General features: G+C 35.6%; 1 protein-coding gene across 1 annotated transcript in view; it reads left to right on the forward strand.

Moving 5' to 3' along the window:
• SCAI (suppressor of cancer cell invasion) overlaps window positions 1-16,817 on the forward strand; it is a 191,179-nt gene that overhangs the window by 136,728 nt on the left and 37,634 nt on the right. The window contains exons 10-14 of the mRNA XM_058302397.2: window positions 8,501-8,602; window positions 8,851-8,952; window positions 9,447-9,525; window positions 11,105-11,204; window positions 11,752-11,833. Coding sequence (XP_058158380.1) covers window positions 8,501-8,602; window positions 8,851-8,952; window positions 9,447-9,525; window positions 11,105-11,204; window positions 11,752-11,833 — 465 coding nt within the window. The remainder of the gene's footprint in view (window positions 1-8,500; window positions 8,603-8,850; window positions 8,953-9,446; window positions 9,526-11,104; window positions 11,205-11,751; window positions 11,834-16,817) is intronic.

A 16,817-nucleotide genomic window follows, 5' to 3' on the forward strand; every position in this document is an offset into this window, starting at 1 on the left:
CTCCATTTCCCAAAAACGGGAGGAGGAAACTGTTGGCTGCCAATTTCGGCTACTGATTGGTAAACTTGGCTGGCTAAGATATAAGTCTGGGAACAGCTGGGGTGTGAATCTGCCTGAGTCAGAAAGAGGCCAGTAGCTGTCATTTTGACTCTGCCCCTATCCTGAGGGGAACTCTGTTGACCGAAAATCACAGTTAAGGTAGGAACCACTTTCATTCACCCAGATCAGCCTGCAGCCCTAGACTAGGCTTCAGCTCCGCCTCTGTCAGGGAAGAGGCTGGCGGGCCCTGTACCAGCCTATCCAGTAACTGAGGTAACTGGCTGGCACAGACTGAAAATCAGAAGTCTACTGGGGCAACTGCAGTCCTCTTGGACCCGCTCTGCATAGACTGCCGCCCCTACCTGCAGCTCCATCCCCACCCCAGGCAGGGGAGAAAGGGCGTGAAGCTTCATCAGTCTCTCTGGGCAACTACAGTCTAGGCCTGCACGACCTGGATTATTCCACACAGCTGTGACTCTGTCCTACCCCTGGCAAAGGAGAAAATTGGGAGATGCTTCATTGGTCCCTAGGGCAGTTAGGGCAGCTTAAGCATCCACAGCTATAGCACCAATTACAACCTTCACTCCTTCTGCACAACCAGCAATGTAGGAAGGGCAGGAAGCACTAAACTAAAGAGAAAAACTACACCCAGAATAAATACTCTAGTAATCCAGATGCCAAGACACCAACAAAAAATCACAATCCACACCGAGAAACAGGAAGCTATGACCCAGTTAAAGGAACAAGGTAAGCCTCCAGATGATATAAAGGATTTGAGACAACTAATCATAGTTCAAACAAACCTCCTTAATAAATTCAATGAGATAGCTAAAGAGATTAAGGATATTAAAAAGACACTGGATGAGCACAAAGAAGAATTTGAAAGCATGCATAGAAAAATAGCAGATCTTATGGGAATGACTTGTGCAATAAATGAAATTTTTAAAAATTGGAATCATAATAGCAGATTTGAGGAGGCAGAAGAAAGGATTGGTGAACTTGAAGAAATGACCTCTGAAAGTGAACATACAAAAGAAAAGATGAAAAGAATGGAAAAAAATTGAATAAGGTCTCAGGGAACTAAATGACAGCAAAAGGTGTGCAAATATATGTGTCATGGGTGTCCCAGAAGAAAAGGGGAAAGGGGCAGAAGGAATATTTGAAGCAATAATGGTAGAAAATCTCCCAACCCTATTGAAGAACAGATATCCATGTCCAAGAATCATAACGTACTCCCATCTGAAAAAATCCAAATAGACCTACTCCAAGACATATTCATCGGAATGTCAAAAGCCAAAAACAGAGAATTCTGAGAACAGCAAGAGAAAAGCAATGCATAACATATAAGGGATATCCAATAAGATTATTTGCTGATTTCTCACCAGAAACAATGGAGGCAAGAAGACAGTGTCTGATATATTTAAGATACTACAAGAGAAAAACTTCCAGCCAAGAATCTTATATCCAGCAAGACTATATTTCAAAAATGAGGGTGAGATTTGAATATTCACAGATAAACAGAAACTGAGAGAATTTCTAAGCAAGAGACCAGATTTTCAGGAAATACTAAAGGGTGTGCTAGAGCCTGAAAAGAAAAAACAGGAGAGAGAGGCCTGGAAGAGAGTCTGGAAATGAAGTTTATATCAATGAGTAACTGAAAGTGTCAAAAGAGTGATGAAAATAAAATATCAAAGGTAAAACTCAAATAGTCAGGAATAAACTTAACGAAAGATGTAAAGCACTTGTAATCAGAAAACTGCAACTCAATTTTAAAAGAAATAAAAAAAAGTCCTAAATAACTGCAAGAACATTCCATGCCCATGGGTTGGAAGACTAAGTATCATTAATAAGTCAGTTCTACTCAAATTGATATACAGATTTAATGCAATTCCAATAAAAATTCCACCAGCATTAAAAAAGAAATTGAAAACATGATCATCAAATTTATTGTAAAGGTAAGGTGTCCTGAATAGCCAGAAACATCATAAAAAGGAAAAGTGAATTCTCGTCTCCAGACTTTAAATCATATTACCTAGCTATAGTGGTAAAAACAGAATGGTACTGGCATAAAGACAGATGCATAGAACAATAGAGCCAAATTTATGGTTCAGAAACATACCCTCATGTGTATGGTCAGGTGATTTTTGACTAGCCTGTGAAACCCGCACAGCTCGGGCAGAACAATCCATTCACCAAATGGGGCTGAAAGAACTGGATATCCATAGCCAAAAGAAGGAAGGAGGACCCCTATCTCATGCCTTATCCAAAAATTAACTCAAAATGGATCAAAAACCTAAAAATAAAAGCAAGAACCATAAAAGTTCTAGAAGAAATTATAGGAAAATAGCTTCAAGACCTGGTGGTAGGTGGTGGATTCTTACAGGAGATAAGAGGAGGACTGAGATGGACTACTGATGTTTAATATATGTAGAAGTTTTAATTAGCGTTATTGTAAAAGTACAGAAATATATAGAGTGGATGGTAACACATAGTACCAGCTAGTTTATAAATGGGTATGTGGTGAAAATGGTAGTCTAGTTATATAAATGCCAACTGACAGAATGCTAGAGAATAATCTAGGAACTGAATAGTACAGTAAACCAAGAAGTAGATGAGAATTGTGGGTGATGGTACAGATACAAAGTGTCCTTTGTGAACTAGAGCAAATTTACATCACTACTGCAGGATGTCGGGAATGTGGAGAAGCATGGGAAAAATACAGCTGGAGTGACTTATGACTGTGATAGTAGTAATAATATAATATTCTTGCATCTGTGCAAAAGATGTACTGTGTTGATAATTTGGCAGTAAGGAAAATGTGAGCCAAATGTATACTATGGACATGGTAACAATCAGATGATATTATCTTATTTGTAGCAAATGTTCTACCCAGTGTGGTATGTTGATGGAGGTGTGTTGTTTGGGAATTCTGCACATGTGCATGATTGTTTTATAGGTTTACAACTTCTGTCATAAAAAATATATTTAAAAAATAGTAGTAGGGTGGATTGGGGGAAAAACTCACCAAATATAAGATAAGGACTATGATTAGTAGTAAGATTTTTTCAATATTCTTTAATAATTTGTAACAAACGTCTCACAACAATGCAAGATGTTGGTGGAGGGTTGATGTATGGGACCCCTATATGTTAACATGTTTGCTTTTTAAGTTCACAACTTTTACTGTACACTTAATTGTTTAAGTATGCTCATATATAAATGATAAAAAGATAATAGTAGGGTTGATTGGGGGAAAAATACTTTGGTTAGTAGTAATATTTTGACAATGCTCTTTAATCATTAGTTAAAAAGGCTTAACAGCAATGCAAGTTATTGGTGGTAGGATGAGATATGAGAGTCCTGTATGATGTTATATATGTTTGTTTTGTAAGTTCACAACTATTATACATTTATTGTTTGTATATGTTTAGGTATGAGTGATATACTTCAGTAAACAAATTTTTTAAAAAAAATATAGTGGATTTGGGGAGCAAATATAGTTCAAGAGTTGAGGGAGGTCCCAGGTTCAGTTCCCGGTGCCTCTAAAAAAGAACAAACATGCAAAACAAATGAAAAAACCAACTTAGGGAAGTTGACGTGGCTCAATGGTTGAGCGTTGAACACTGGCTTCCCGCATACAAGGTCCAGGGTTCAAATCCCAGGCCCCGGTACCATAAAAATAAATAAACAAATAAATAAAATAGCGGATTGGGGAAATTGAGGCGCTGTTGTAGCTCAGTGGTTGAATGCCTGCTTCGTGCATACAAGGTCCCAGATTCAATCCCTGGTACCTCCTTTAAAAAAAAAAAAAGGATATATATACATATGTGATTCTCATATACCCCACTCCATTCTCACATTCTCTCCTATTAATAATATCTTACATTAGTGTGGTACATTTGTTACAGTTGATGAACAAATATCAAAGCATTGCTACTAATGTGGTCTATAGTTTATGTTATGGTTTATTCTTTGCACTTTACAATTTTACCGGTTTTGACAAAATGTATGCTGGTCTGTATCCATCACTGCAATATCATTTAGAACAATTCCAGTACCCTATAAATACCCTACATTCCACTTATTCTTCCCTTGCCCTTCCCTCAGAACCTCTGGTAACTACTATCTTCATATCAATGTGACAGGTTCTTCTGTTACTACAATAATTATGTCTATTTTGGTCCATGGTTGTATTCTCCCCCTTAATGTTTGTTCATTCCTCAATCTTGAGGATTTAGGCAGGTGATGCCTGCTCTGCTTCAGATTGCAAGGGGGCTTAAATCTTATGGGACAACTGGAAGGAACTGCTTAGCTTGGAATTGTAAATACTCTTTTCTTTTTGGGATGGGGATTGTCTATCATCATTATTTTGTTAGTTGTCCTGGGTGAGTCTGATGAACTGGAAAGTAGGTGTTGGCTGCAACTCTGCTGAGATTCAGGGCTCAACTGGCATATAAACAGACTGAAGATTCACTCTCTGGGACATATATTTATTTAATGGATATATTGCTAATTATAGGTTCAGTTAAAAGGAGTGAAAGAATCATGTAAGGAAATTATAAATGAGTCTAATTCTGTTACATTGGGGGAATGGGTCATTATACATTCTAAGGTAAAGCCTACCCATGGGGTGCTGATTTCATGGGGTTGTAGCCTTCCCTGTAGTGTCCAAGTGTCTCTTGGGTCATTATACATTCTAAGGTAAAGCCTACCCATGGGGTGCTGATTTCATTGGGTTGTAGCCTTCCCTGTAGTGTCCAAGTGTCTCTTCCAGAAAAATCCTCCTTCAAATATGAAGAGTGAGTTAAAAATATTCACAAATAAATAAAAACTAAGAGAGTTCATTGAAAAGTATGCAGGAAGCATTAAAGGGAGCTTTACAGCCAGGAAGAAAAAGACAGGAGAGAGGGGTTTGAGGAGAGTGTAAAAGGAAAGACTAACAGACAGAATAACTAAAAGAGTAAAACGACAGACAAAAATAAGATATGACATATGAAAGCCAAAGAAAATGGTAGAAATAAATAATCCATTTACAGTAATATCATTGAATATGAATGGATTAAACTCCCTAACAAAGATATAGAATGACAGAATGGATTTTTTTAAAATCGTAAGCCATATGCTTTCTACAAGAGTCTCACCTTAGATCCAGGGATACAAATCACCTAAAAGTGAAAAGTTGGAAAAAGATATTTCATGCAAACAGTAACCAAAAAAGACCTGGGGTAGTTACACTAGTAGTGGACAAAACAGATTTGAAATGCAAAAAAAAAGTTGTAAGAGATACAGAAGGCCATTATATATTAATAAAAGGGACAGTCCACTAGGAAGAAGTAACACCTAACCAGGATGTCCCAAAATACATGAGGCAAACTGGCAAAAGTGAAGGAAGAAATAAACATCTCTACAATAATAGTTGGAGACTTCAACATACTAATCACATTTTTTTTTTCACATCATTATTTAGATCAACTAGATTGAAGATCAACAAGGAAACAGAGAACCTGAACAATGTGATAAGCAAGCTAGACCTCACAGACTTATATAGAACACTGCATTATACATTCTTCTCAAGTGCTCTTGGATCTTTCTCCAGGATAGTCCACATGTTGGGTCACAAAGAAGGTCTCAATAAATATAAAAAGATTGAAATTGTACAAAGCACCTTCTCAGATCATAATGGAATGAAGTTGGAAATGAATCATATATAGGAAAGGAGGAAATTTGCAAATGTGTGGAGCCTAAACAGCACACTCCTAAACAATCAGTGGGTCAAAGTAGAAATTGTAAGAGAATTAGTAAATATCTCAAGACAAATGAAAATGAGAACACAACTTATCAAAACTTTAGAATGCAGCAAAGGCATTGCAGAGAGGGAAATTTATAGCCCTAAACACCTATATTAAAATAGAAGAAAGGGCTAAATCAAAGACCTAATTGAACACCTGGAGGTACTAGAAAAAGAACAACAAACCAATCCCATAGCAAGCAGAAAGTAAGAAATAATAAAGATTTAGAGCAGAAATAAATGAAATTGAGAACAATAAAATCAATAGAGAAAATCAACAAAACCAAAACCTGGTTCAAAGAAAAGAGAGAACATGCTAATAAATAAAATCAGAAATGAAAGGGGGAACAATATGACTGACCTCACAGAATAAAAAGGATCATAAGAGGATATTATGAGAAGTGGATGTAGCTCAAGCAGTTGGGCACTCGCCTACCATTGGGAGTTCCCAGTTTGGTCCCCAGTGCCTCCTAAAGAAGATAAGAAAGATAGCAAGCTCACTTGACAGGCTGGCGTGGCGAGCTGATGAAACAAGATGACACAATGAGAGGCACGACAAACAGGGAGTGGAGGTAGCTCAAGTGATTGGGTGCCTCTCTCCCACGTGAAAGGTCCCAGGTTTGGTTCTTGGTACCTTCTGAAAAGAAGACAAGCAGACACAGAGAGCACACAACAAAGAGACACAGAGAAAACAATGAGTGCAAACAATGGGGGGTGGGGGGAGGAGAGATAAATAAATCTTGGGAAAAAAATGGATATTATGAGAAACTATATGCCAACAAATTAGACAACCTAAATGAAATGGACAAATTTCTAGAAATGCAAACAACCTGTTATGACTCTACAAGAAGTACCAGCACTCAACAAACTAATCACATTTAAAAGAGATTGAATCATCAAAAATCTTCCAATAAAGAAAAATCTAGGACCATTTCATGGCTTTAAAGGTGAATTATGCCAAGCATTTTGAGAAGAATTAACACCAATCCTGTTTAAACTCTTCCAAAAAATTGAAGAGGAGGGAAAATTACCCTTATACCCTTAAGCCAAAATCACCCTTATACCAAAACCAGGTAAAGATATAATACTACAAGAAAAAGAAAATTATAGTCAATCTCTCTAATGAACATAGATGCAAAAATTCTCAACAATATACTTGCAAATAGAATCCGACAGTATATTAAAAGGATTATGCATCACAGCCAATTGATGATGCATAATTCTTGGTATGCAAGGATGGTTCAACACAAGAAAATCAATTAACATAATATACCACATTAACAGATTGAAGGGGATAAAACCACATGATCATCATGATCCATGCAGAAAAGACATTTAACAAAATCCAGAACCCTTTCTTATAAAAACTCTTAAAAATATAGGAATTTACAGAAAGTTCTTTGATATGATAAAGGGCATATATGAAGAAGCCATGGTCAACATCGCAATATTGGGGAAAAGTTGATAGCTTTTCCTCTACCATAGGAACAAGATAAGGATGTCCATTGTCACCGCTGTTATTCAACGTTGTATTAGAAGTTCTAGCTAAAGCAGTTAGACAAGGAAAAATGGAGAAGAGGCAGTAAAACTCTGTTTGCAGATGATGTGATCCTATATTTAGAAAATATTGAAATGTCTACAACAGTGCTACTTGAAATAATGAGTTCAGCAAAGTCACAGGATAGAAGATCAATATGCAAGGATCAGTCATGTTTCTGTACACCATTATTGAACAATTTGAGGCTACAACCCAGAGAAAAATTCTGCTTACAATAGCAACAAAAAGACCCAAATACCTAAGAATCAATTTAACCAAAGATGTACATATAGTTTTCTATATTTAGAAAACTACAAAATGCTGCTAAAATAAATCATAGCGCAGTGGGACACAGCAGACCAAATTTGTTGGCTAAAAGCTAAATCAGGCTTAGGCTGTGTCTCTCTTTCTCCTCTTTCCTGGGTAGGTGGACCCCTGTTCTGTACATAGCCACAGGCTAGAGGCTGGAGAATTCAATGCTTTCTGCTCGGGGGTTCTTAACCAGGGGCCCATGGACCACAAAAGAGGTCTGTGGAACGATTTCAGGGGTCCATTGGTTTGAATTGAAAAAAAATCAACTTATTTTCTTTATTTTATCTGATCTCTGATGTTGAGTGTCATAAAACTATCTGCCACTACATTCTGAGAAGGAGTCTGTGACTTTCATCTAACTGGCAAAAGGGTCCATGGAACAAAAAAGGTTAAGAACTCCTGCTCTAAAAGACTTTTTTTTTTTTCCCAGGCTGTTTCTGTCTGTCTTCTAGCTATTTTTCTAGAAGAGAAGTAAGTCCTGTGTCTCTCTAATCCTCCGTCTTTCTGGAAGTCCTCCGTGACTTTTTTATTATTATTATTACATATGACATTGAGAATATTGATGGATTGATGGATGGATAGATGAAGAGATATGTGATAAAGTAAATATAGAAACATGTTAATTATAGGATCGAGATAATGGGCATATGGTTGTCATTGTAAAATGCTTTCAACTTACCTGTCTTTTAAATTTTTTCACAATGAAATACTGGACAAGAAAATGCCCACTGTCATAAACTACACATGATTGTCAAGAGTAATTATGTAATTTCAGACTTCAATGTCTGCAAGCTACATTAATGTCACATATGTTTTTCTTGCAGGTCAAGTTCAGTGAGCTGACTGTTGACATGTTCCGGATGTTACAAGCCCTGGAAAGGGAGCCAATGAATTTAGCCTCCCAGATGAATAAACCTGGAATGCAGGTGATCTTCTCCCCATATTTCCAATTTTGGTTACATTTTTCAGGCTTTGCTCTTCGTGAAATGCAGCCTCCATTATTCAACAAATGCTACAAGTGTGAGTAAAGAAGTGCTCTTGATCAGGCACAGGAGAAATAGATAAACATAATAATAGCAATAGTGAGCAAAAAGAAAGATATTTGATGAAGAGAATAGTGAAAATAGGCATTAACATCTGTCACATACAACTTGTTTTCTGTGTGTAAATATAGGAGTCAGGTGACAAGCCTACCAGACGAGAAAATCCCCACAAGTATCTACTCTACAAACCAACCTTCAGCCAACTATACACATTCTTAGCAGCATCTTTTAAGGTATGTGTGACCCAGTATTTTTTACTATACAAGGAAAGTGTACCCTAAATGTGATCTGAGAGTCACTCTTCTCTTTGAAGTCAAGAATTTAGGTAGAATATTAAAATGAAAAAGTGCATTTAGAATAGCCATTTTTGGAATGGAAATTCCTTATGATGTGAATGTTCTCCACCATTAGTTAATGGGAATATTGATTAATTATCATTCTCTTTCCTCTGGGTTTTTATTAGTAATTTCTTTAAATGTTGGGGTTTTTAAAGCAGAGATTATCTTCACAACTTTGATAATAAATTATGATTGTAGATTTATAAGGAATCTTTGCTGTGTAGAGAGTTATAAGGCAGAACCAGCAGAAGTAAATCTTCTCTTGGAAAAGTTAACAATATGTTAACTTAGGTTTTTGTTTTCCCCACAACTTTAACATGTCATAGGTGAAATAAAACTCTTGTTTTTCCTATTTGTTATTTTGTGTATGTGATATTCTTTAATTTCAGGAGCTGCCTGCCAATAGTGTGCTTCTGATTTACCTGTCAGCCACTGGCGTTTTCCCCACAGGTCGTTCTGATAGTGAAGGTACAATAAAGGAATGCTCCCTGTCATGAGCAGGGCTTGAATTCTCTTTATTTTCTACAAGACAATGGCTCATAGTCCACAGACTATCTCAGGCTTTCTAGAGAGGCTTCAATTTTGAAACCTAGTCTATTTCTTAAAATGTTAATTGTAGATTCCCCAATCTATTTTTTTTTTCTGAAATATTATACATTGAAGTCATTAAATCATTAGAAAATTCCTATATTAAATTCATGGCTCATTTTCAAATTTGCTAAAGGTATATTTTTTGTAAAGAATTTTATGTTTTGATATTGTAAAAAGATAGTATAATAACCAAACCTAATTATCTACTTAACATCATTGAATTTTTCTGAGCCTTTAGTGCATTACGAAATCTGGTCAGTGGCTAAATTGTGGCTGAAAGTCTTTGTAGAAATCAGTGCACTTGTGTGACTGAAATCTCAAGTCTGTGTCTTGATTTTATTAGTTCTGTCCTCTCTTTCCTTTATATTGTTTTCATGGATTCAAACTGTAGAATATTGTGATGCTGTTTCAGAATAAAATCTTAAAACTGCCCAGAATATGAGTCCAGAAATAGGTCAGATTATATGAGTAACTTGGATGAAAATAAGACAATTAAATTTTTGTCTGGGAAAAAATTTTTTCTTAACATCCTTAACATTTTCCTCCTCATCTGTTTGTTGAAATCTGCATTCCTTTATAAGTGCATGTCCCTGTCATCTTCCTTGCATGACCTACAGATCTTAAAATGTTAAAATGAAGACCAAAAAAACACAAAATCTCTAGTCTTTTCATTGTTGTGGTTTTGTTCAGAATTAAATATAATGCTTATAATAAAGAGTGATGGTAATTAAGTTGGTAATGTTAGTTATAAACAATTATTTCCACGATTTCTAACATATATCATTAAATCAGGTTTATTGGGCCCTAGCTTAACATATTGACTTCTTGTTTTACTTTTTTCAGAGTACAGTTTGTACTAACTGAAAGATCCCTTAGGAGAGATTATTCTAAATATCCCACAGTTGTTATTCCATTTAGATATGAGTTTAGTAAAGTTATGACCATTAGGAAAAGGTTGACTTCAAAACTGGAACTCAAGTGACTGATATAATAGTGGTAATATTGGATTTTGCACAAACTAAAATTTCACCGTACCTTTATTAAAAATAAAATTTTTATCAATGAGAATTTTCAGATTCCATTCAAATTTTGCCCTAAATATTATGTCTCGCTTAAAATAGTATTTATGAGATTATTGAGTTAGATTTCATTCTATAATGTTCTTACTTAAATAATTTGTTATATCTGAGGTTTTTATTTTGCTTGAAATATAAAGATCATTTTGATATCCCTTATTCTCCATCTCTTTTATTACCCAGTATAATGGGATACAGTAGTTTCTTAGTTTTTTCTCATTATAGTCTGCATTAAATTAAAACATTAAATTGTAAAATAATTCAAATGTTTTCTATCTGTATTTGCCAGCAAGAGATTCACACAATACCTCTCTGTTTTGAACAATAGATCAATGTTACTCTCCAGTTGAAGTCTGGGATTCTTCCCTTTGTTTTTATAGGCCCTTATGATTTTGGAGGTGTACTTACTAATAGCAACCGGGATATTATAAACGGAGATGCCATCCACAAACGAAATCAGTCCCACAAGGAAATGCACTGGTATGTATTCATTGTCTCCCCTACTATAAAAATTATAATTCTCTCTTTTAAAATTTTAAATGAAATGGAGATTTTTTTTTCCTAGTACTAGGAAGTTTCCCTCTAGACTACTACTCATAACATTTATTTGGATTCCATCAATATTTCAGTCTGTGGCTATCCTAGGAAATTAGAATTTGGAGCTTATGCTTATTTATTGAACAAATATTTTATTGAGTATCTGTTATATATGAGGCACTATTCAATCATTAGTGAAATATTAGTGAACCAAATTGCATTATTGTTGAAGGAGACAGTAAATATACACGTAAATGAATAATATGCCAGGACATAATACATGTTAATATAAATATCTTTTAACTTTTTTTTTTTTAAACCACTGTATGGCTATCCCAGTAAATACAGACTGTATTTGTCCTTTGTTTAATCATTGTTTTCTCTCAGTACTATAATAAAAAGATGTGACAAGACCAAACTTAAGATTAAGATTTCTGACACTGGGATGATATAATTACACAATTTTTCATTGTTGTTGTTGTTTTCCCAGCCTTCATCCTGGAGATCTCTATCCTTTCACAAGGAAGCCCCTGTTTATCATTGTGGATTCATCGAATAGTGTTGCATATAAGGTGGGTTTCAAGAATGCTATTGCATGTTAGACATTGTGGCACCAAACTGAGTGTACCCACTCTTAACGTATGCCTTTTTTGTTTTGCTTTATTTTATTTCATTTTACATAGTTTGTATTTAGGCTTTCTTTCCTTTTGAGGTTGTGCTTGCTAGTCAGGATTTGATGCTGTGATTAGAAACAAGAAAAAACCCACATGAATGGAACCTCAGTGGAAAATAATAAATTCTCCTGCAGGGAAAAAAAAAATCAAGATTTCTAAGATCTCTGGTGAGAGGTTTATATTTGCTATATAACCCAGAATAATTTCCTTCGGGTGGCGGACTTGGCCCAGTGGTTAGGGCGTCCGTCTACCACATGGGAGGTCCGCGGTTCAAACCCCGGGCCTCCTTTACCTGTGCGGAGCTGGCCGACGCTCAGTGCTGATGCTCACGCAAGGAGTGCCGTGCCATGAAGGGGTGTCCCCAGCGTAGGGGAGCCCCACATGCAAGGAGTGCTCCCTGTAAGGAGAGCCGCCCCAAGTGAAAGAAAGTGCAGCCTGCGCAGGAATGGTGCTGCACACACGAAGAGCTGACGCGGCAAGATGACGCAACAAAAAGAAACACAGATTCCCATGCCGCTGACAACAACAGAAGAGGACAAAGAAGAACACGCAGCAAATAGACACAGAGAACAGACAACTGGGCGGGGGGGGGGGGAAGGGGAGAGAAATAAATAGATCTTAAAAAAAAATTTTCCTTCATAGAGAGAGTGACATATGGATGAATTTTATTTTCTATTTTTCAAACTTTTTCACCCTCTATATACTGAGCCCCTTTAGTTTAAGTGAAAGTTTCTAGTTATAGTCTTTGAATATTAATATATGGTTTTAGATGCACTTAATTAATTCTTGGTTTTTTCATTATTTTTCTTTTTTTAAATCAATTTTATTGATACATATTAATAACGCATACAATCCATCCAAAGTGTACAGTCAGTGGTATTTGGTATAATCACATAATTGTGCATTCATCACATCAGTCATTACTAGAGCATTTTCATTATTCCAGTAATAATAATTATAATAAACAAAAAAATAAAAAATCTTTACCCCTTAATAATCAACTCTCAGTCTCTCTATTATCTTTAATTTGGAATAATAGGAGGTTAAAGATGGCCCTGAATGGTAAAATAAATGACATGGATCTAATTATTTTTTTCTGTTAAAACAGTGGTTTCCAGTGGTTCTATAAAGAATGTCAGTAGTGAAACACTTTAAACTTGGAAATTAGAATCCAAACTATAGTATATTATAGAAAATGCAAGCAGAATCTTTGGAGTCCTTTCTTTCTCATTGGAATATTTCCTTAGTGAACAGTATCTTCAGAAATATATTGAGTAAGCAGAACTGCCACTTAAAACTATTTCTGGTATATGTGTCCATATTTGCAATCAGATGGAGAAGAAAGCATTAGTAGATTTATTTTAGGAGAGCAATGGAGATGTCTTGGAGCCAAGATAGCTGACTCCAAATATATGTCTTACACCTTGTTTTCATGTTTAGTATCATTTTATAAAGATTGTCCTCTGAATTCCAAGAGCACCTATCCCATACTAGGTTTTTCAGTATATTTCCTGGTACCTATTTTGTTTAATTTTTAAGTTTAATATTATAACTGTTGATTTCTCATAAAGTTAGCTGCATATTTTCTTTATTTTCAAAGAAGCTTTAGATTACATAAATGTTACATCCAAAATATAGGGGATTCTTATATACCCCACCCCTCCCCTCCCACACTTTCCCCCATTAACAACATCTTTCATTAGTGTGGTACATTTGTTACAATTGATGAACATATATTGAAGCATTGCTCCTAACCATGGACTATAGTTTACATTACGGTTTACACTTTGCACTGCATAATTTTATAGGTTTTGACAAAATGTATAATGGCTTGTATCCATCATTGCAATATCATGTACAACAAATTCAGTGTCCCCAAATGCCCCATGTTATACCTATCCTTCCCTCTTCTCTCCCTCAGAACCTCTGATGACCACTGTTTTTATATCAGTGTAACAAATTTTTCCATTACTAGAATAATAATAAGTCTACTTTAGTCCATAGTTGCATTCCCATCTTATCAATCTTGAGGATTTGGGGAGCTGTGTATTTTCTTAATACTAGAAAGTGATTAGTTTTTCTCAATTAATTGGACATTGTTAGATATTACACTATATAATCTCAAGAATATCATTTACTGTATGTGCCTGCTGTTTCCAGAGTGTTGTTCTGATATAAAATGACTATTGGATGCTGATTTTTTAAAAATCATTGTGTGTAGTTGGAAAAGTATTTATTCAAATATGCATCTAATATCCAGGGAAGCTGTGGAATAATAAGAAGGGTTTTTTGTTTGTTTGCTTGTTTGTTTGCTTGCTTGCTTTGTTGGGACATGCAGTGTAATTCCCCTATAGAATGAAATTGCCTACAACATACTGGTTTTCAGAAATGATACTGAGAGCCCATATGCAATAGGCAAAATTAGACCGTGGCATACACGAGTGTGGCCTTTTTAAAAATTAGTATCCTATAATAATATTCTTTCATCATTTGTAACAAATGTACCACACTAATGCATGGTATTAATAGTATGGAAACTTTGTATTTTCTGTATGTTTTTTTCAGTAAACCTACAATTTCTCTAATTAAAAAAAAGGTAAAGAATTTGTGGCTATCAAAAGCATATTAGGAGCATACAAGAAAGAAAAATTATAGGCCTAGTCCACTCAGGAATATAGATGTAAAAATTCAGAGAAAGGAAAAAAAAAAGTCACTTAATGCATCTGTATCGACTATGTATTTCTCTGTGGTAACATATAAAAGTATTCAGGGAAGCGGATTTGGCCCAACGGAAAGGGCGTCTGCCTACCACATGGGAGGTCCAAGGTTCAAACCCAGGACATCCTGACCCATGTGATGAGCTGGCCCATGCACAGTGCTGATGCACACAAGGAGTGCCATGCCATGCAGGGGTGTCCCCCACATAGGGGAGCTCCCCCGCATGAGGAGTGCCCCCCTGTAAAGAGAGCTGCCCAGCGCAAAAAAAGTGCCGCCTGCCCAGGAATGGCGCTGCACAAATGGAGAGCTGACACAACAAGATGACGCAACAAAAACGAGACACAGATTCCAGGTGCCACTGATAAGAATACAAGCGGACACATACACAGCAAATGGATACAGAAAGCAGACAACGGCGGGGCGGGAGGGGGGGGCGGAGAAGGGGAGAGAAATAAAAAATAATAAAATAAAAGTATTCAATGTTTACTTTTCCCATAAAGCATGTGCAAAGGAGTCTTAAATACCGTTTTGCAAATTTCTTTTGAAAAAGGTGAAGACCTGGGGACACACCCATTATTTCTTGAGTAACTATTTTGCTATATTTTTCATATATATGAGTGTTTCATAAACGTATATTTCATTTAAACATAAATGTTTCATTTTTTTTTCATTTAAATATCACTTTTTAAAATTTCCATGAAAGTAGCTTGTGCATCTAGTTTAATGCTGTAATTCTCAACTTTTTCTTTGTATCAGAAATTTGGGCACTTTTAAAAACTATTAGTATCCAGGCCCCACCCCCAGCAATTCTGATTCACTTGAGCAGAGGTGGGTTTCAGGCATCAATATTTTTTTAAGTGCATTCCAGTGTGCTGTCAGGAAGAGAACTAATCAAAATATTCCATGAGGTTTGTTACTAAAAGCAGTAGTCTTGCCTTGCCCTACCCCTATTTGCCTCTTCCCAGAGGCAATGAAAGATGTTTTTTTTAGCTCATTATTTTGTCTGGGTCATATTTGCTAGAGAAAACTCAACCATTCTCCTGCCTATAATGTAAAGATTCATCTACCAGCATTATGCTTTGTTTTTCTGGATTTGTGTGTATATCCATATATTTATATTTATATATGTACATGTATACATATAGTTTTATGTCTCTCGAAAAAGATTCTTAATAAATATGTATTGAATGAATAAACAAAAGTAGGTACTATTATCCTTAATTTACAGATGAGGAAACTGCCTATGGAGGTTTCAGTAACTTGCTTAATTGGTATTAACATATCTTTCTCATTCCTCCGCCCATGTTCTTTCCACATTTAAAGAGTTTTGTGGGCTAGTCTGAGCCTCGTTTCAAAGGAGAGTGATTAAAATACCAAAGCCTATGTAATGAACATGGTCCATATTTTAGCTCTCAAATTTCCATTAGAGGTAAACTAGGGAAGCTAAAGTGTTATACAGGTAATGGGGGTGAGGGTGGAAGAAATGCCCTTAGTCATTTTGAGAAACCCTTTGTTTAGTTGGTTCTGCTTTCTTTTCTTTGGAAGAAGAAATCCTTTCAACCATTTATGTCAGAACTGGATCTCTGCCAGTGATAATGACTTTCATTTTGTCAAAATAGGCGTGTTTATCTACACAGCATCATTCTGAAGTATTTGACTGGTGTTTGCAGATTGCTACAGAATATTCAAACATTCACTTTCATAACAAGATTAAGTTATGCAAGAGCTTTTCTGCCAGTCAGCCTCTCATTACTTTTCTTTCTTGCTGCTTTGGAAAACCTTCACTTTGTTTTTAGTGTTCTGCAGTTATCCTTTGATATGTTTATATTTGATTTCCTTTTATTTTTCCTGTTTGGGATTTATTGAATAAATTTTGATTTATTGGAATATTTCATTACTTCTGGAAAATCTCAATCATTATCTCTTCAGATATTGGCTGGTCCCAATATAATAGATTTTGTCACTGTCTTCTACATCTTTTACCTTTTTCTATATTTTTCATCTTTTTGTTTCTCTGGCTGAGATTTAGATAAATTCCTATAATCTTTTTAATTAATTCTCTCTTCAACTATTTCCAATTTGCTATTTAACCAATCTATTTTTCTATTGGTTGTGGGATTTTCATTTCTGGAAATTGTATTTGATGTTTTTCAACTATTCCATG

This window comes from Dasypus novemcinctus, chromosome 8 (genome assembly GCF_030445035.2).
Source record: "Dasypus novemcinctus isolate mDasNov1 chromosome 8, mDasNov1.1.hap2, whole genome shotgun sequence".
In the NCBI taxonomy this organism is placed as follows: Eukaryota; Metazoa; Chordata; class Mammalia; order Cingulata; family Dasypodidae; genus Dasypus; species Dasypus novemcinctus.